The 19,883-nt window shown below is 43.1% G+C and overlaps 1 protein-coding gene across 2 annotated transcripts in view; it reads left to right on the top strand.

Annotated features, from left to right (window-relative positions):
• The first annotated feature begins 5,567 nt into the window (after positions 1 to 5,567).
• LOC121709413 (vimentin-like) overlaps positions 5,568 to 19,883 on the top strand; it is a 117,865-nt gene continuing 103,549 nt past the window's right edge. Inside the window, exons 1-9 of one of the 2 annotated variants that reach the window (XM_042092770.1) lie at positions 5,568 to 6,219; positions 6,540 to 6,600; positions 9,470 to 9,565; positions 9,945 to 10,106; positions 11,094 to 11,219; positions 12,048 to 12,268; positions 12,543 to 12,586; positions 12,715 to 12,803; positions 12,906 to 13,418. In XM_042092770.1, the coding sequence (XP_041948704.1) occupies positions 5,705 to 6,219; positions 6,540 to 6,600; positions 9,470 to 9,565; positions 9,945 to 10,106; positions 11,094 to 11,219; positions 12,048 to 12,268; positions 12,543 to 12,586; positions 12,715 to 12,803; positions 12,906 to 12,947 (1,356 nt within the window). In that variant the 5' untranslated portion in view covers positions 5,568 to 5,704 and the 3' untranslated portion in view covers positions 12,948 to 13,418. Of the gene's footprint in view, positions 6,220 to 6,539; positions 6,601 to 9,469; positions 9,566 to 9,944; positions 10,107 to 11,093; positions 11,220 to 12,047; positions 12,269 to 12,542; positions 12,587 to 12,714; positions 12,804 to 12,905; positions 13,419 to 19,883 lie in introns of those variants that run through there. The other variant, XM_042092746.1, reaches the window with a different exon arrangement.

Below are 19,883 nucleotides of genomic sequence, written 5' to 3'. Positions count from 1 at the left end.
ATCTTTTGTGAAGCTCTTTGAAGCTGCCCATTGAGGTCCTTTATAAAGGTTTTACAGATTTACAGTCTCCTATATTTCTTTCAAATGTCTCCAACGTACATTCAGTTCAAGCAACACTACCCTAGCCATACACCAGTCCTCACCACCACAGCCTGAAACATGCAGTCTCAAAAGTCTTAAAAGCCGTGCATACATTAACGATGACTTTTTCCTGTTGACATACACTGCCATAGTTACCATTTTATCTTACGCTCCTCTGCTGAAGTATCTGTCAAATTATACATTCTTCACTGCAACTTCACTGTGAAACAATGTAATAAAGATTAATGAAACAACATTTATGTGTTATATATTGTAACTAAATATGTATCACTAATCTTCCCCCAAAGGTCAGTGGGGGAAGATCAGTGAAGAGCATTTTAGGGGGACTCTCCGGTTCACAGCAAACGGTAACTATGTTGTCACAGATTGCTCTGCCCGGGAAGTATTTTGGTCCGGTCACCGTGGTTACTGAACAAGCTGGCCGGTGATTCAAAGTCACGGGAGGCAAAAACAAAAGAGCTTTTCTCACAGCTCAGGCCCCAGGTCTGGAGCCATGATCCAGGGATAAAATGCCATCCCCCAAGACAAGGCAGATGACATTAGAAAGGCTCTGGCACAAATCTGGCTGTAGCAGGCCAAATCCATTTAGGAGTTAAGAGATGGTTATACTCTGAAGTGAAAATGCAGCACATTTGATAGTAAATATGAAAATCGGATACCCCACCCCAAACCAGCACAAAGTAGTGCTATAAATGCAATGGCAGGTGAACCTAAATTTAGAAATATTTTTAAAGGTACTCTAAGCGATGTTACACAGTTTCTAAGCTAAAATATTTTGTGTCACATACTGTACAGCAAACATCACCTCACCATCCATAGCTACCCGTGCCCTGAATACACTATAAAAAAAACACGGTCTTTGTAGACAGCCCAGGCTCCAAAAATGGCAACAAAAACAACCTGGTCCAGCCTGGACCATAAAAACATAGCAAACTGTTCCAGCCAATCACTGATGAGATGCACATTATGGAGAGTTTAAATTGCACTGGAGGGAGGGGGAGGGAGTAGCGAGCTAGCTTTCTGTTTTGTTTGAACGTTAACAGAAGTGACGTTACCCAACATTGCTTAGAGCACCGTTAAAAAGTACGCTTTTCTGTTATAAAACAATTTCTTTATATGAGATAAGACCAATGAGTAAATCTTTATCGTGATTAGAAGACACCAGTTCTCCACCAGATTTTACACAGAAATACATCCATCCATTCATTCATTCAATATTCTGCATACAAATTCGAATGCAGATATTTTCATGGAGTTAAGAAATGGCATCAAACAGACACTAGAGAACAGAACATAATCATCATCCTCTCCTAAGCTTTAAACGAGTCCACTCGACACTAACCCAGCCACCCACGGGGTGAAAGAATGAGTCTTGAGCAGACCTCTCCCTGTGCACCGTGCCCATGTCTCCTATTAGATTAACCTCTCCTGAATCACACTTCTGTAGTAGGCCTCACAGAGAGGGAGTCTAAAATAACTTTGAGAAAACTCTTTGTGGAGGTTGGACAGAAGGCGCCCTCATCTGCTTGATTGGTAAATGCAATTAGTCCAGAGTATGCTGTGAATGAAGATTTATATCATGCTTGTGCTGCAGACATGCATGGGTCATCACAACCTAGCAGTGTGCTCTGTTTTTAAACACCAAAGAATTTGTTTTAGTTGCCAAGGGATAACTAACATTCCCTATTGCACTCCACTTCAAACATAAATTCCGATTTTGTGAAGCAGCTGTGCCACCACAAAATGATAATAAATAAAAAGTTTTGAAGGTGTTGATCTTAAGATCCTATGAGTTCCAGAGGATCACATCAAGCTTATCAGCTCAGCTTATATGTTGGGGATACCTATATATCCAAATCAACAAATCTGTTGGTAGAAAACAGAAGAGATAACACAAATCATGATTTTGGTGCTGGTACAACTCTGGATTTCCTCTCAATGTCTTTTAATCAAAAGTCACTGCAAACAGTTTACACTGACAAATGGCAACTCTGAGCATTTGAGGTGAAAGGTGAAAACTACTTAGGAGCATGGAGTTGGGTTGTTAAACTATTTAGGAGCATGGAGTTGGATTGTTTGGAGAGCTGAGAGCCCTCGGTTTCTTGTCTCACTTTGTTCAAGAGAATGCAGGTTGGTCCACAGGCGTCTGCTTTCTATTAGGCTGGAATTAGTTCTAGCTTGCCTGGGACAGCATTACTTAAATTAAATACTGGCGCTCACTTGAAAAGGTGGATGTCTCAAACAGCACCAGGTTTGTTACCAAGGGGACAGCCACAGAACCAATGCAGTAGTCCTCTGAGTCAAAACAGTGTATCCTAAGCCATTGCTTTACTGAATATTTTTCAACACACTAGTATAATAAATTGTCATCTCAGTACAATCAGATTAATACAATCATCATGTCATCAACATAATTGATCACATCCATAGAAATACTATTTTAAAACATAGTGACATGGCATTAGTTGCACAACTTCTTCTTGTGCAGTTTTGTGTTACTCTAAGATGTTACAGGTGCTCACCAAAGTCCTGTACACTAGTAAAGAACGGTAAGGGCAATGCTCATTTTCATAACGGAACCATAAAAGTCATGAATCATCTGATAGGCACGGCATCAACAGTGTCACAAACACAGGCTGTGCATTTAGCTATGCAATTGCTCCCTCTGGGTCACTTTCCTTTTGATTACAACAGACACATAAACACTATCAAATGTTTTCATGGTGGTCAGCACATCAGTACCATCACAGCATTACCATAACTGTCAGGGCACGGTCTGGTGAAGTAGGCTTTTGTTTGTATGCAGGGAGACATTTAAGCTGATCTCTTTATCCTGCCCTTGTCTGTTGAACTGATGGCAAACAATCCAATAAAAAGCCTTTTCGCAGTTTGCAGCTGTTGCTCCATCAGGTTTCTGCTCACCCGTGGGTGAGTGGCAGGCAGAGGCCAGGCTAGGTGAGTGTATGATGTTGCAGAAAGGGCAGACTCATCTAGGGGGCATGGTGGATAGTAACTTTGTAGGCAACATCACTGAATAATTAAAAAAACAAAAACCATGCTATTGGAACAGAATTACAGTTGATCAAATTATAATTACTTAGGTCGAAGTGTTTAATGGTGTTTTAGTGTGGAACACAAAGACTGCTGTCAACAACATCATCAGTTAAAGTACAAGGGAAAAGGGCCAAGTACATAACTCTGATACTCTGCATAATAACCATACAGCATTCTACAGTTACAGGTAGGAATTTAAACATAAAATATGTTTGCCATCACTGGAGAAAAATGTATTTAGAATGATAAATGTACCGGTAGGTTAAATAGAAACATAAATTAAAATTATAATTGTGTTTTAGTGTACATTTAAATGACAAGTTATTTAGATCTTATATTTAACACAACACAGCAACGATCTAAGACAGAAATGCCTGCTAGTGCCTGACCAGACCGGGTGGGTTTGCTGAGGTGTTCAGAAGCAGCAGTCGCTGAAGCACACAGGGTCAGCAGCACAATGACAGGCCAGGCACTGCTGCACTTTTTAGATTGAGGTGTAGAATTGCAGTGTCTCAGCGCTCTCTCTCTCCCTCTCTCCGTCTGTCTGTCTCTTTGCCTGTCTTTCTATCCTTCTGACAATCTGTTCTCGTCCCTTCTCTCTCTTTGTAATTCCCCCTCTCTCACACATGCTTCTCTCTCTCTCCTTTCTCTCTCTCTGGTCACTTCATCACTTCGGTATTCTCTCTGGAGAATCAATGCAGTTCATACAGCATTAACTTTCATTAAGCAATAGAATTTCAATGGAAAAACCTGCCAATCAATAATGAGTACTAAACTGTCAGCCATGGATTTTGGATCAGAAAGACACAGAAGGCATTTGAGGATGACCCTGGTACAGACAAAGAGGTCAGGTGGGTTAAAAGCCTGTTATTGGCTATTATCACAGTGAGATTTTAGCACACAGACAGTTCTGCCGTTCAGGCTTTTTCCACCTCACATGTGCAATACCCACTGCTAACTCTACTGGTATGGGGCTGGTTGGATCTGGGTCTAGGGATTGTTGAAAACCTGTAAAACACTACTGTAGTTCAAGGTGCAGTCCTCCATCCTGGTGAAGGTTTGTCGATACATGAACTCGACAGCCATTCAAATTACTTTCTACCCTTCTACAGTCAGGTTGATTGACTGGGATAGTGTATGGCTCGGTCTGATTCACTCTGTTGGAATCCTGTTAGTAGAGTCGGGACTGTGCATGGACACGGGAGTGGACGGAAGGGGAAGCTAGAGGAGAGGGAGGACAAGAGAGAACAAGCCAGTCTGGTGATAGTTGTGAAGTTTGCCAATATCAAAAACTGCCAGACAGAAATAATCAAACCCTTTTACCCCCTGTCCCACTGTCTGTGTATACTTCACCATAAGTTGCCCCAGTGCACATTTGCAATGACAGTAATGATGAAATGTCAGAACTCTATGGATCAACTGTCAGTCAAAAATAGATAGTTGTCCGCATTGCTGCTCACAGCTAGACGTGGAACATGATTTTGGGGAAATCAATCATAAAACTGACCTAATGTCTGACACCAGAAAACCTCTATCAGCAATGAATGAGAAAGATTTAAAACATATACACCAGGGTGCAAGAAGATTATAAGGTAGGACCTGAATAAAAAAGCAATACATATGACTGATGGGTGACTGACACTTAAAGGTAATGCCTCATTCAACTGGTATCATCATTATGTTGAAACATCCTTCAAAAATGTAATGGAAAGCCCACTTCGATGCACCATGTGCAAGAGGAATCACATGAAGGTGACACACAAATCCTACAAATGAGTTTCCTGGAAAATCAGATTAGGAAGTTTTAGATAACAGACATGCTAGGAGCCATAGAGAGCACAGGATTTGTCTAGTAAAACTGCCTCTAAGGCTAAGACAATGGACTACTTCTGAAGGGAAAAGATGCTAATGAATTAAACTTCTGAATGGATTCTTTGTCTTGTCTTGTGTTTTTCTTTAGGGGTTGGTCATATATTTATGAATTACAAATATGTAGATGAATAAACAAGGCGAAAAACAAGGAACAATGCAAAGCACAACAGTGAGAATCAGTCTGCTTTTGGGTTTACATTTAAACATTGTGTTAGTTAAGATGGCTAATGGGTTTCTACTCATTTCTCTTCTTTAACAACATCTGGACTAGAAGAAGAATAGCCTTAGGCTTTTTCATTAATCTTGTGATTAATATTCAACTGACCTTTTGCAAATGTCCAGTGCAGGATTAGACAATATTTAATGGGTAAACTTTTGTAAACTTCTGAATTGCCATGCAATAGAGGGTGGCAAAATCTTATTTCTTTAAGGATTCGTCTGATAGGACCTGAACAATGTCACTCAAATCCTGGGATCCCTTTTCATTTGCATAAGAAGCGCGGTATAAATAGCGTTCCTCATGCTCAGTCCTCGTCGGGGCAATCTTGTAGGGGAGTTCTGCCTGTGCGAGAGAGGACACAGTCGGATTTTCATCCACGTTAGGCGACAGTTGGTAAAAAGATTCAAAGAAGAGGCACGGAAGAGGTAACATTAAGTGTCGGGAGTACCAGTCAACATGTCTTCCCAGTCATCCTACAGGAAAATGTTCGGCGGGGAGAGACCTACCGCCAGGTCCAGCTACTCAAGTCGACAGTTCTCAGCCCCCGTGCTGCGCTCTCGGGTGTCTTTTGGCGTCTCCTCTGCCCCGACCGTCTACGCCACCAAAACTTCGCGGGCCCGCACTAGCGCATCTATGCCCCGACTAGCCTCAGAAAACTTGGATTTTTCACTGTCAGACGCCATCAACACAGAATTCAAGACCAACCGGACCAACGAGAAGGCACAAATGCAGCACCTGAACGACCGCTTCGCCAGTTACATTGAAAAAGTGCGATATCTCGAGCAACAGAACAAGATACTGAGCGGGGAACTGGAACAGCTGCGGGGGAAAGGCACCTCTCGCATAGGCGACCTGTACGAAGAGGAGATGCGCGAACTGCGACGCCAAGTTGACCAGCTGACCACTGAGAAAGCCCGAGTGGAAGTCAATCGTGACAATATGGTAGAAGACATCGAACGCCTGAAAGCAAAGTATGTTTTTTTGTTTCTTATAATGTTTAGCCTACGTGTTACGAGTAAAATCCAAAAACACAACAAACAAACAAACAAGTAAAACAGCAACTAATCGTTTTGCTGAAGTATAATATGCAGGCAGAACATCTGCTTTGATCTTGTAGGGTTAATTGTCATATATTTGCAGTTGGCTGGATAATACACAATGATGAGGCCACAGCAAACATCTGTAACGCTTATTATGGATGTGATGTTTTCCACTCCCTGTGTCCGGTCCTCTATAGTGTAATGAGTTGGGAGTGTCAGCTGTACCGACTCTGTCTCTCTCTTTTTTGTAGGCTCCATGATGAGATTCTCCAGCGCGAGGAGGCAGAGAATAACATGCAGAGTTACAGACAGGTACTAGGCCACCTCATGGCTTGCATTAATCCTTTATGTTCCACATTTCTCCAAATGTGTGCAATGCTCCTCAGATTTCCAATGAAATGCATCATCAAAAAAACTTTGGATTTCTTTTTTTGCTGACTCAATCACTCAATTCTCCATAATTCTCATGACAACTTTAATTTACACTCTAATTTAAAGTAATAAATCAGTTCAGTATAAAAAATTCTGTCCCCATGGTCAAACAACTGCAGAGCCGCTGCCTTGCTGCAAGCTCAGTAGAGAAAACTCTGAGCTGTGTAGCAGCGCTAACGGGCCCATGTGTGAGAGGGTTCTTGGCAACTTTTGAGTCAGTATTTTGGATACATGGGCAGTGATGTGGATGGGTGGTCAAAATAACGGATAGACTTCAGGGTGTACAGAGGCAATAGGGCAGTGTCAGGGTGTACAGAGGCAATGGGGCAGTGTCAGGGTCGACTTCTAGACCAGTGGTTCTTAAACTGGGGGTGGGATCCCGGGAATTGTAGCTGTAGGCCTACAATTCACAGTGTTTCCATGACATGTCTCTGAAAGTGGATGCTCTGTTTACACTCAAATCTCTACCTGCGGCTCTAGCAATAACTTTTGAGTTGGAAGATGCGGTGAGAGAGCTTAGCAGTGACAGAAGACTATGCAGCCTTCTTTTGCAACGACTGGCAATTACAGAGTGAATGAGTACTTGTTATTACTTGAATATTACATGAGATTGTTAAAGGCTGCAATGGACATTAATGCCTTTGGCGTTGACAGCCTACCTATCAGAGAAGACATTTTCTGCCTCTGCTGCCAAATTTCACAACATTATCCAAAGTGAAACAAAATTTCTGGCCAATCTTTTTTGGGGGTCACCAGACAAAACGTTGTAAGAACCACTGGTCTAGGCCTGTTGTTTTGCTGTGGTGAAAGATAAGTGAAATTAGACATTTAATTAAATCTGTTATTTACTCACAATCCATTCCTCATATCTGGATGATCAAATACCATTAATGTTTGGTATGGATCAAATGTGGACTCACGTTGGTTGGTCAGATGGTTTCCTCTAAATACGTGCTGTTTCAGAACCAACTCACTCCTCATACTATTTGTCTATTTGTCTTACACATAAAGGACCATTATTCATATTGCACTGAATGTGGGCATAATATAATTAAACCTATCAATAGATGGAATAATAACAAGAACATTCCACAATTATGACCTATGACCTGAAACAACATAATTAAGATATAACAATTATTTTTGCTGCATTCCATTCTGCAGCAGTGCACTCGTTTAGTCTTGAACGCACACTAGCACACCCCTTTGTTTTACAGTGGTAATTGCTGTATAAGTTGTCTTCTTTTTGCATGTATTTTTCCAGGTGAATAGTATTTCAAATTCAGTTAATCTACTCTTCAGTGTTTAAGAGTTTAGAAAATGACTGATGTTTCCAAAATCATTGACTCATTTTGTCTAAAAAAACACACACACACACACACACACACACACACACACACACACACACACGCATAAACACACACACACGGACTGCCCCGATCCCACCCACCCTAATTAGAAAATTAACTCTTTTTCATCAACTGTGTTGTTTTTGGCTGTCTTGTCCTGCTCCGTTCCCCACTCGATCTCACTGAGCAGGGATTTAGGCGTGAGCTGCTTTGCTGCCCTGGCACCTCTGTGTGGTAGCAGTAAAGCCTGAAGTGACCAAACACCTCTGCCACCAACCTTATAGTGTTGACTCTATTACTGTCTGTTACAGTTACCATTGCCACACACAAACACACACACACACACACACACACACTGTTCACACATACTGTACACACACACTGTACACACACTACAGAAATGATAACGGTCTTCTTACTTCCCTGTGTGTGTGTGTGAGTAACCTCTGACCCTTGAAAGTGGGCTGGATGAGGACTTTGCTGCTCCTGGATGTGTGGGTTCAGGGGAGAGGACAGGCTGTACACAGCAGGCCAATGTCTACTGAATGGCTGGCTTTGTCTGGGGTATTAGAGTTGGGCAAAGCTGCTTCGCTGCCCAGAGCCCTCTTGCCATGGCCTGACAAAGCAGGCTGTTTATGCCAAAGGCTGTTGCCAAGAGTTAGGGTGTGTTTGTGTGTATATGCCTCTGTGTGTGTGTGTCTGTATGTGTGTGCCTCTGTGTGTGTGTGTCTGTATGTGTGTGTGTAGCCTAGTGTGTGTGTGTGTGTGCATCTCTTTATCTATGTGTGTGTGTGTGTGTGCATATGTCTGCAGGGTCAGAAGAACTGAGAAGGGGAGACCACACCACCCACGCTCTGTATGTGTGTGTGTGTGTGTGTGTGTGTGTGTGCTCATGAATGTGTGTGTTTGTTTGGTTGTGTCCGTGGCCGAGGGCTGCAGCTCAGGGGAAAGGCCCTGTGACGCTGTTTTGCAAAGTGGCCTCGCTGCCCCAGGCTGGCTGGATTTGGCTCATATATCAGAAGGGTTAGCAGCCACAGTGATGGCTGGGTAGTGTAACACAGAGATGGCTGGGTAGTGTAACAGGGAGATGGCAAATGCAGCCCACATCTGGCTCACATCAACACCAGATCCTGGCCAGGCAGCTGTTTTCTGGCATATTCTAAATCCCATTTTACTAAAATATATTCATATATTATTCACAGAGGAGTTATACATACTCTCTCTCTCTATCTCTCTCTCTCTGTCTGTCTCTCACTATCTATCTATCCATCCATCCATCCATGTGTTTATATGTATTTATTGACATATGTATTTATTGACATATGTCTGCATTGCATGTATGTAATTATACTTCTGTACAGTTTTTGAGAATAACTGGTAGCTGTTTTTCTTGTGTCTAGGATGTGGATAATGCTGCCCTGTCTCGGTTGGACCTAGAGCGTAAGGTGGAGTCGCTGCAGGAAGAGATTTCCTTCTTGAAGAAGCTCCATGATGAAGTAGGCACTGCTCAAGTCGTGACCTCTTGTCTTCCGTCGTACCCATGGTTGTGTCCAGTAGTCTCCTTTTATGTTCCAGACAGTTGAAGCTCTTGGATGAGGTTCAATCTCCGCTGGCCTCTCTGGCTTTAATGTGGATCTAATCACTGCTGACCATATGATGGACACACACACACACACACACACACACACACACACACACACACACACACACACACACACACACACACACACACACACACACAACACACATACACAAACACACACATACACATGCTCACACACACACACACACACACACACACACACACACACACACACACACACAGACCAGTGGAGCACAAACTGACCCCACCTTGCCTTCTGTGTGTTCCTGTAGGAGATGGCAGAGCTGCAGCTCCAGATCCAGGAGCAGAATGTCCAGGTGGAGATGGACGTGGCCAAGCCCGACCTCACAGCTGCCCTCCGAGACGTGCGTCTGCAGTACGAGAACCTGGCCTCCAAGAACATCCATGAGTCTGAGGAGTGGTACAAGTCAAAGGTCCGCACTGAAGCACTAGGCTGTTGTTTACATAAAACACTTCCTTTAGTGTATATGATTATAACTAAAGCAAGTATGCAAATGTATTCATTTTAGAAGATGCTGGCACAAAACTGTTGTACTGTACAGCCCTGCAGACCTGTGAATGAAGGCCAAAAGATCACGCTGTAGTAGAACTTTGAGCAAAGTCTTTGATCTGGTTACTTTCTCTGATTCGACAAATCTCTCACACAGATGTCTGTCTGCACCCCCACCCCTCAAACACACCCCCACCCCCCAAACACAACACACACACACACACACGGTTGCCTCACTCATCTCCTTAGCCATGTCCTCTGTCCTTTCTCTCTAAGCCTCCCCATATGCTTTGCAGTGTCACTGTCTAATCCCTCTCTGATTGTGTGTGTCTGTGTGTGCGGCTGTCTCTCTCTCTCTCTCTCTCTCTCTCTCTCTCTCTCTCTCTGTGTGTGTGTGTGTGTGTGGTTGTGTGTGTGTGTGTGTGTGTGTGTGTGTGTGTGTGTGTGTGTGTGTGTGTCTGGTTGTGTGTGTGTGTGTGTGTATGTGTGTGTGTGTGTGTGTGTGTGTGTGTGTGTGTGTGGTTGTGTGTGTGTGTGTATGTGTGTGTGTGTGGTTGTGTGTGTGTGTGTATGTGTGTGTGTGTGGTTGTGTGTGTGTCTGGTTGTGTGTGTGTGTGTGTGTGTGTGTGTGTGGTTGTTTGACAGTGTACATGTCCGTACATGTGTGCTTGTATGAATGTGTGTATTTATTCATCTTTTTAGTAATGGTCACAAATATTGTTTTTAAAAATGACACAATTTCGAGCAGGGAATAACAGGCATCATGTTGGACTGTAGAATAGAAATATAGTACTGTATATCACCAAAAGTTTGAATCAGAAGTGATTCTGTTTTTCACATCTCTCTCTCTTTCTCTCTCTCTCTCTCTCTCTCTACCTCTACTTCTCTCTTCTCCCTCTGACCGGAGCAGTTTGCTGACCTGACTGAGGCTGCAGCCAGGAATAGCGAGGCCTTGCGTGTGGCCAAGCAGGAGTCTAATGACTACCGTCGTCAGGTGCAGGCCCTTACCTGTGAGGTGGATTCCCTTAAAGGCTCTGTAAGTGGCTAACATCACCACGGAGAACTGCTATACCCTAGCCTGACGAGCCAGACCCACATCAAGATGTAGGGTCTGGGAACTCACCATTGGCAGTGCTCAATCCGAGGGGCGGGATAAACGGTTGTCTTTCAAATTCCCTCTGCACGCAATAGGATAGCGCTACAACCCATGAGTCCCATGTGTTTTCCCACCAGTGGAGTTAGTTGGTAGATCAAACTTTTGCTAACTTAAAAAAAAGCTTAACTCGAGTCGCAGCCAAAGCCGATTCAAAGCAGCATCCATCTTTGTTTTCAAGTAGCAGAGAATTCACACGGAACCGTCGCAACTCTGCTGTCATTATGTTAAGCCCTCCCACCAACTCTATACACGATGTGATTGGCCTGACTAGAGTTTGTTTTTTCTAGTTACATTCTAATTACATTTGCTGCTGCTAGGGTGCGTCTAGATTTCTAGGCTAGCCATACCCCTGAAGCCCAATTATTGCAGCCTGGGCATTGAGTGTCCCATTGTATATATAGCACAGTACTACAGGTGTAGTATCACTACATTATAGTAAATGGGGGTAATGAATAAATCAATTCATAAACACAAAGTGAAGTGAACAGATATTAGTCTGTTCTCATTAGTGTCATCTAAACTCGGACTGTTTTGTGAATGTAACTTTGAGGAATATACAAGTAGTCATGTAATAATTTGTCTGTTTTACCGAGCATATTCAGTGGTTTCATAATTCATACATAATTCACACTCATAATTAGGCCTATACTGTTGTGTTCATATGCACTGGACTGGCTCCTTCCTCATGCCCCCATCTCTCTGATCCAGAACGAGTCTCTGGAGCGGCAGATGAGAGAGATGGAGGAGAACTTCTCCATGGAGGTGTCCGGTAGCCAGGAAACCATCGCCCGCATGGAGGAGGACATCCGCAACATGAAGGACGAGATGGCGCGCCACCTGCGGGATTACCAGGACCTGCTCAATGTCAAGATGGCACTGGACATCGAGATCGCCACCTACAGGAAGCTGCTGGAGGGAGAGGAGAGCAGGTGCCTGTGTAGAGTGCATAAAGATGTGACACATAAAGATGACACACACACACACACACACACACATACACACATACACACACACACACACACACACACACACACACACACACACTTTTGATTTGAGACAGAGTGAAGTGTATAAGTGTATAGTTAAATAAATGTACCGGTAGTGGTATTATCTGTTCTGTATTTGATGCTGTCTAAGGACTCACATATTGAGCTTTATTGATGAATTCTACTTGATGGAATCTGTTCTGTTCATTCTTCACAGAATTTCTACCCCCATGCCAAACTTCTCTTCTCTTAATCTAAGAGGTCAGTTGACTCAATGCCTGCAGCCTGATTTTTCTGAGTACTCACCTATTTTTCAAATGTTACAGTAATTTGACTTCTGCAACTTCTGGTTGAGCCTTGTCCACTTATTGTCAATCCTGTCACCACAGAATCTATGCTGGAGTCCAGGCCACTAGAGAGCTCAACCACAACAACCAAGAAGGTACTCATCAAGACCATAGAGACCAGAGATGGACAGGTAAAGTTGCCACATTTACATCCGCACGTACAGCTTACAAGAAAAAAAATGAAAGTGATCATGTACATTGCTTTATTTGCTTTATCTCCTCTTTTATCACAGGTGATCAACGAGTCAACCCAGAACCATGATGACATGGACTGAGCGTTTCTTGATGGACGACATCCCTAATAAACATGCTAGCCAGAGAGGGAGAGAGAGGGAGGGAGAAAGAGAGAAGTGGATTCCCTTTTTGAGCCGTAGAAGCCAAGCTTCCTTTTGCTCCGCACACCAAACCCAATACAAACAGTGCACAGCAAGGTGACCAAGTCACAAACCTGAGTAATCAAACATCCTGCTTTAAAGAAGTGCCTTTCTGCTACTGATGGAGAAGAATGAAGCAAGCCAAGCCAGTGTGGTGTATAACATGTAGAACATAGAATTGCCCCCTATAGAGAGAGAGAGAGAGAGAGAGGGAGACAGAGAGAGAGAGACAGAGAGAGAGAGAAATCCATGCTCTTGGGACCAGCACAGTTACACTGACACAATGCTTACGCTTTGACAGTCTTAGCACAAACATAGAAGACTCTTTTCTGTGTTACCAAACATTGGAAATAAATGGCTATTTCCCACTCATGTCAAGTCTCTCTTATTGCAAGGCTGTCTATGCATATTGTCTCTATAGCCTTGGTATTCACCTCTGAATTAAAATAATAAGCCTACTTGCTAGAATTTCCTAGTCAATGATTATTGATTATATTATATTTGAACATCCTTTTGGCCTACCTTTTATACAATATATTTAATACTTTTATATATATTGAACACATTTTAGAACTATAAGATAGGCCTATAAAGCACTAACTTATGTGCCAAAGTGTACATCAAATCACATAAAAGTTCATGTTCAAAGGGAAGCACATATAGGCTATCCCAACGAGATGTTTTAAGCACGAATGTCAAAACATAGCCTAAACCTAATACTCCTTCCATAATAATAGCGGCTAACTGCTTGGCAGCGCTCACAGACGAGAGGACGAGCTTTGTAACTTGTCACTGCCACCTGATGGCCACCCATGGTTAAAGCAAGATGGGAACGTTGACCAAGAAACTACATTGTGACATCGAGTATACTATACAATTATTTATTTAGATATTTTCACTCGAGGTATGTTTATATTAAAGTCAGATATGCTATAATTCACCCGAAAGGAATCTTGAAATACCAGCCAAGGCCCATAGAGGGTGTTTGGCCAATGCGTGTTCCTTTTGCCACCGGTAAGACTTCCTTCTGTCTCCCAGACTCAAAAACAACAGCTCGTATGAGAGTACACTTCAACTTTTCGAGGCTCCTAAGGCAACGCACACCAAGAGTGTGTTCGACCAGGGAAATCACCGTGTGAATGTAAAGAGCTGTTTTTGAGCACAGTATGTAAGGGACATTAGACAGAGAGGAGACGCATTAGCCTACGTTGCCGGTGCTCCCGAGCGACGGTGTGTGACAGAGACTGTAACTTTGTTCGAATGACGACATCTGCCATGGAAAGAGTGATGGTGCAGATGCAATTTCAAGCCATCCGTGTTGGTTTTCGGACTTGTAAAAATGCAGACAGACGTGATCATTTCTAGTGGACTCAAACTGATCGATAACCATTCTCTGACTTAACTTCTGATTGGTTTACAGGTTACTTTGTAGGCTATCTTTTGTAAGGCTTCCCATCATGTCTCCGCTTAAATTTCAAGCCGAGATTGTTTAGTTTGAGAGAGCGCTTGAACTTTAAGAGCATTGCAGCTAGTGGGTTGTTTTGAGGTGCCTCCAGCGTAGGAATGGGCTCGGTTACATCCGCTCTAACACGGACGCGCAACGCTCTTATCAAAGTGGGCTCGGAACCGCAGGAAGAAGAGGAGAGAAGCCAGTCCGCACCTGAGTCGGTTCATGGAAGAAAGAAAACTGCACGCTCCCATATGTTCCGAAGCCGACAGAGCACAAAACAGTCGCTGTCCGAGGTACTGAATGTTCCGAGCAATGGTGCCAGAGTACAAACTTCCAAAGGTGTTCAGACCGAAAGTGGCGCTTTTCCAGAGGGTAAGTTTGAAAGGTTACATGTAACTTTCTTTTAGGATTTCTTGACCGTTCTTTCACAGCTCTAAGTTTTGAATAACATATGTCATATATTCAAATATTCAACGGTATGTCAAGTTACATTGTTTAAAGAAAAGCATAAACCTGACTTCGAGGTAGCCTACATTTAATACCCCCAATGAAATACTACTACTACTACTACTACTAATAATAATAATAATAATACATATCAGTCATTAAGGCAGAAATACATATCCTATTTGATTTGCTACATAGTAAATCAACCATTTTTGTAATGAGCAGTAGAACAGCTCAGTGCTTTACTTGGTCAATCAATGTCGCAGATTATACAGGGAAAAACACTTCACAGGAAAATGGCGAAGCCGGTACAATAGAAAACGCTACATTCTGCTCAAACATGAATAGTAGCTAGCGATCCTTTGAAGACCAGGGGCGCGTGTGCCCAGCGGGCGCTCCCCAACTTTCAGCCAAACTCTTTGATGTTAGAATTGCAGCGTCTATTGATGTTAGACCAGGCTCAAGCGCGTGTGTAACATATGCATATATCAAAGCGGGACATGTTTGTGTGCACTGGCCCGCACCCCCGCAAAACACACGTGTAACATAGTGTTTTTGGTGAGTTATTTCAACACGTTTTATTGGTTTAAGAGTAATGCTTGAAGCTGATGATTAGAAGTACTCTCATGCAATGCACATTAAATATATTTGATACAAAACAACAAGCAAGGTGTTTCTGAGCTACTAATTAATACATCAAACTACATCATATTGTAAATCAGAAAGTAACAAAATAAATCTTGGTTTGCCTCAAACTATTTATTTATTTCATAGGCAATACAAATGTAGACCTATGAATATGTAAGAAAAATAAATTAGGTTATATTATATGATTGTGTTTAAGAAAAAGGTAAAGGGAATAGTTGGAATAGTTGACCTGTATAAGTTCAGTAACTTATACAGGTCAACTACCTGATCTGCAGATATGTTTAATAGAAAAGTTATTTTCCTCAAGAACTTATACACCCAGCATGGATAAAGCAGTTGTCTTCTTGTCTTCAGATTTCTCTCTCTCTTTCTGTCCCGTTCTTCCTCACACCTTTTTCTCTCTCATCCGCCACTTTATCTTTCTCCACCTCTTCCTGCTGAAGGAAGAGCCTGTCCCTTGGTGGCTCTTAAAATACCTCCAAGAAACCCCATGTTCACTGGTTGCCATAGGCACGCGGCACTGAAGCCTCATATGTGTTTTCCTGTGTAGCCACAGGCAGGTCTTGCCTTGCCTCCGGGAACTACCATGATTGCCAGACTGTGGGGAGACTCCATTCAAGCTGCTGGGTGCTGTATGCTGTGTGCTGGGTGCTGGGTGGCAGAGAGGGCGAGTGGTTCGCCAAAAATATACAGTAATGTGTGCTCTTTTAATTTGATCCTGTAGGACCACAATGTTTGGTACCAGAGGAACTTATGTCCTCAAAGGGGTTTTGGCTATGGAACATGAGATAGAGTTAACTCACTCCTTGGCCCAAACATAAAAAAGTGGAACAGGAGAGTGGGTCTTTGAGTAAGGGGGGATTCTTGAAATAATAGTTTTGGCCATAAGTTGCTGTCTGTGATCACCTGGATCACATAAATCTCAACTACTTTCCACTCTGATTAGTTTTGCAGTGTAGAAGGATGTTTGCCAAGAACTAAGAGTATACATCTTCAGTATCCAGTCCTAACGGAAAACCGAGAATTGAGACTAATTCCACAATGCTCAGTCAGGAAACTTTCTCATCGGCCCTTTTCCAAACAAAACATTTAAGAAAATAAAAAGAGATCCACAAGCTGATTTTTGGTCAAAAGGGGATCTGAGAGAGAGAAAGTGAACAGCTGGTTGTTTTGGAAAAATTATGATTTTAAACTCTGACTTGTGTTTATTATTTTTGTCCAGTAAATCAGTAAGCCCCATTACTCTCTCCTGAGAGCTGTTCAGTACAGGCACCTCACCACGTCTCTATTTGGTCTGGGATTTTCTCTTCTATAATCATTCTATAATGGGGCAGCCGTAGCCCACTGGTTAGCACTCTGGACTTGTAACCGGAGGGTTGCCGGTTCGAGCCCTGACCAGTGGGCCGCGGCTGAAGTGCCCTTGAGCAAGGCACCTAACCCCTCACTGCTCCCCGAGCGCCGCCATTGAAGCAGGCAGCTCACTGCGCCGGGATTAGTGTGTGCTTCACCTCACTGTGTGTTCACTGTGTGCTGTTTGTGTTTCACTAATTCACCGATTGGGTTAAATGCAGAGACCAAATTTCAAGATCAAAAAAGTATATATACTTATACTTATACTTCTCTTGTGGGGTAAATCATACAACACAGTAAATCTGCCCGTGTTTGTGTGTGTGTGCAGGGCCGAGACTGATGTTCAAAGACATGACGTGATAGGATGTGAGAGTCCTGGCAGAAGTGGACTGAAGGTCTCTCTCTCTCTCTGTCTCTCTCTCTCTCTCTGTCACACATTGCTGAGCAACTACTGCCCACTGGAGAGGTTATAAAAAGCCCTATTGCACAACATGGATAATTACCACTGGGGTGGATATCTGTGTGAGTAAGGGAAGAGAGTAAGGGAGAAAAAAGCGAAGAGAAGAAGGGACAGAGGAGGACAGGAGAACAATAGAGAAATATGAGCAGGAGGAGGAGAGAAGAGGAGAAAAGGTTAAGGGTAGGGAAGGAGAGCTGAAGAAAGGAGAGGAGGTGAGAGGATTTCATAGGAGAGGAGAAGAGTAAGTGAGGTGAATGACATGATGGCAGCTCCCTGAGGAGGTGTTCCCTGTGCCCAAAGGGTCACATAAATAGCAGGAAATTGACACTTCAGTGATAAATAGAGGAACACTTGACTGAGTGCCTGATTGAGTTTCCACAGCGTCTTGGGATGGAAAGAAAAGAGGATGGGCGGTGGGGTGGGGGAGGTGTGTGGGGGGGGGGGGGCAGGAGGAATAAAAACACTATATAGGAATTGGATTGTCGTGTGTGACTTATCATTGATAGGAGCACTTTAGCCAGATACTAAGATGAACATTGAGATGAACATCCATTCAGGATTCCACAAAGCATGATTTAGGCTATTAATTTTTTCACTATCTCACTCTCTCTCTCTCTCTCTCTCACCTACTCTCTCTCACTCTCTCTCACTCTTTGCCACCAATTTCGATTGGCTGTTGCGGGCGAATGCTTTTCTCAGTTATTCCAGAAATATTTGCACTTATAAGGCATGGTCTGAAGATGGCCTGTGCCAATTTTGGTAAAGATCAGATGAAATTTGTGACCTGTGAAAACTTTTTAGTGTTTTTGATTAAATCCAATATGGCGGCCGAATCAATTATGTTGATGTCACAAGTTTGCCTGTGTCGGCCTAAAGAACTCCCACAGTATTACCAAACACCACTAGAAAGTTTTAATTCCAAACATGTCAACAACTACAGGCCAAAATGCAGTTTTGCTAATTGCAGTGGCTCCTAGAGATCAAAGGTCACAAAAATGTTTGTGCATTCTCCTAATGGGGTTATGAGTCTATGTGCTAAGTTTGGTTATGATATATGAAAGTGTTGCTGAGATATGAGCTCACTTCCTGTTTGGCGGCTTCGCCTTCAATTTTGATTGGCTGTGACGCTTTCAAAGCTTTTGAAAAATGAATATGCAATGGGATAACTTTTGTGAGGCTTAGTCTGAAGATCAAGTATGTCAAGTTTGGTGTCGATTCCAACGATACCTCATTTTTGACAATCAGGTCAACGGGTCAAAAGTTACGTGCATTAACGCACTTGGTGAAATTAATCATGGGACTGTCCCCAATCAGTGTGCCAAACTTTTCACCAAACGGTTCTATGGGCTGCCATAGATTCCAATGGCAGATAGAAGATGCATAATAATAATAATTATAATAATAAAACATAGAAACACAATGGGGCTTCGCAGCTTCGCTGCTTGGCCCCCAATAATACAAATAATGATTGTAGGGAGAGAGCAGTGACCCCGGTCTTGAACCTGGGTCTCCGGGGGAACTAATGACCCTTTCTATTTGTCTCGTAAATCCGCCGTACGACCTTACGACAAACATGGCTGAGCCCATAGTTGAGATGAGATGACATGTATTTTCTTTGCATTTGTACTGTGTTGGTCATTTTAATGTCGATGCAATGCTCTTACACACTAGATTACATTGCTTCAATCCGGTCACCAATTCATGCATTGCACGGTCTTGCTGTGCGTGCAATACAATGTAACGATTTGTTTTCCAGCCGGTTAGCTAGAGACTACATGTAGCACAAAACAATAACAATGATTAGCCTCCTGCTAATGCCCCTCGTGGCTTGAGAGAAACGCGACAGCACTTGTTGAAATTGAAATAAGCGAAATTGAGTTACTAAAATAAGGTTTTATTATTATTTCACATTGACCATACCCAACAAGGGAGAATGAGGGACGTGTTCTCGTGTTCTAGACAAATGTCCAGCACTTGTCCAACGAGACTGCTGCCCTGGTGGCATCCATGTTCTTCCCAAAAATACTACAAACCCCAGCGTTCGCGCTAGCAATTCATTCGTACATGTTGTACGGGTGAGCATACGAGATTTACAAGTCAAATGGAAAATGCCATAATCCTGCAGCTTGACCACAACGCCAAAGAGCCAGGCCCGTTGGTATGGCAGTCAGAGCGCATACTCAACTGTAGTGACGGTACTCCGTCACACTGCCCTCCCCTTCGGGAAGCTTGCCCATGCACCTCAGGCACACTGGCGTCCCTCGCGCAACCACCAGCTGTACTTCCCCCATCCCAGGGTGCCCCACACACGTGCTTCACCCATCTCTGGGGTCCTTCACACTGGGATCAAGCAGCTAGGTGGACACAATTGTCTACTTCCCCTAGGAGGAATGATAGTTTTTGTTTGATTTTTTTCATTCATTATTTGTTGTATGAAATTTGGGGCAAAATATTCTTCCCTTATAATCTTGTATCTTTAGCC

The sequence above is a fragment of the Alosa sapidissima genome, chromosome 1, assembly GCF_018492685.1.
Source record: "Alosa sapidissima isolate fAloSap1 chromosome 1, fAloSap1.pri, whole genome shotgun sequence".
NCBI lineage: Eukaryota > Metazoa > Chordata > Actinopteri > Clupeiformes > Clupeidae > Alosa > Alosa sapidissima.
Note: the sequence above shows the minus strand (reverse complement) of the source record. Positions and strands in the feature narration are given on the sequence as shown.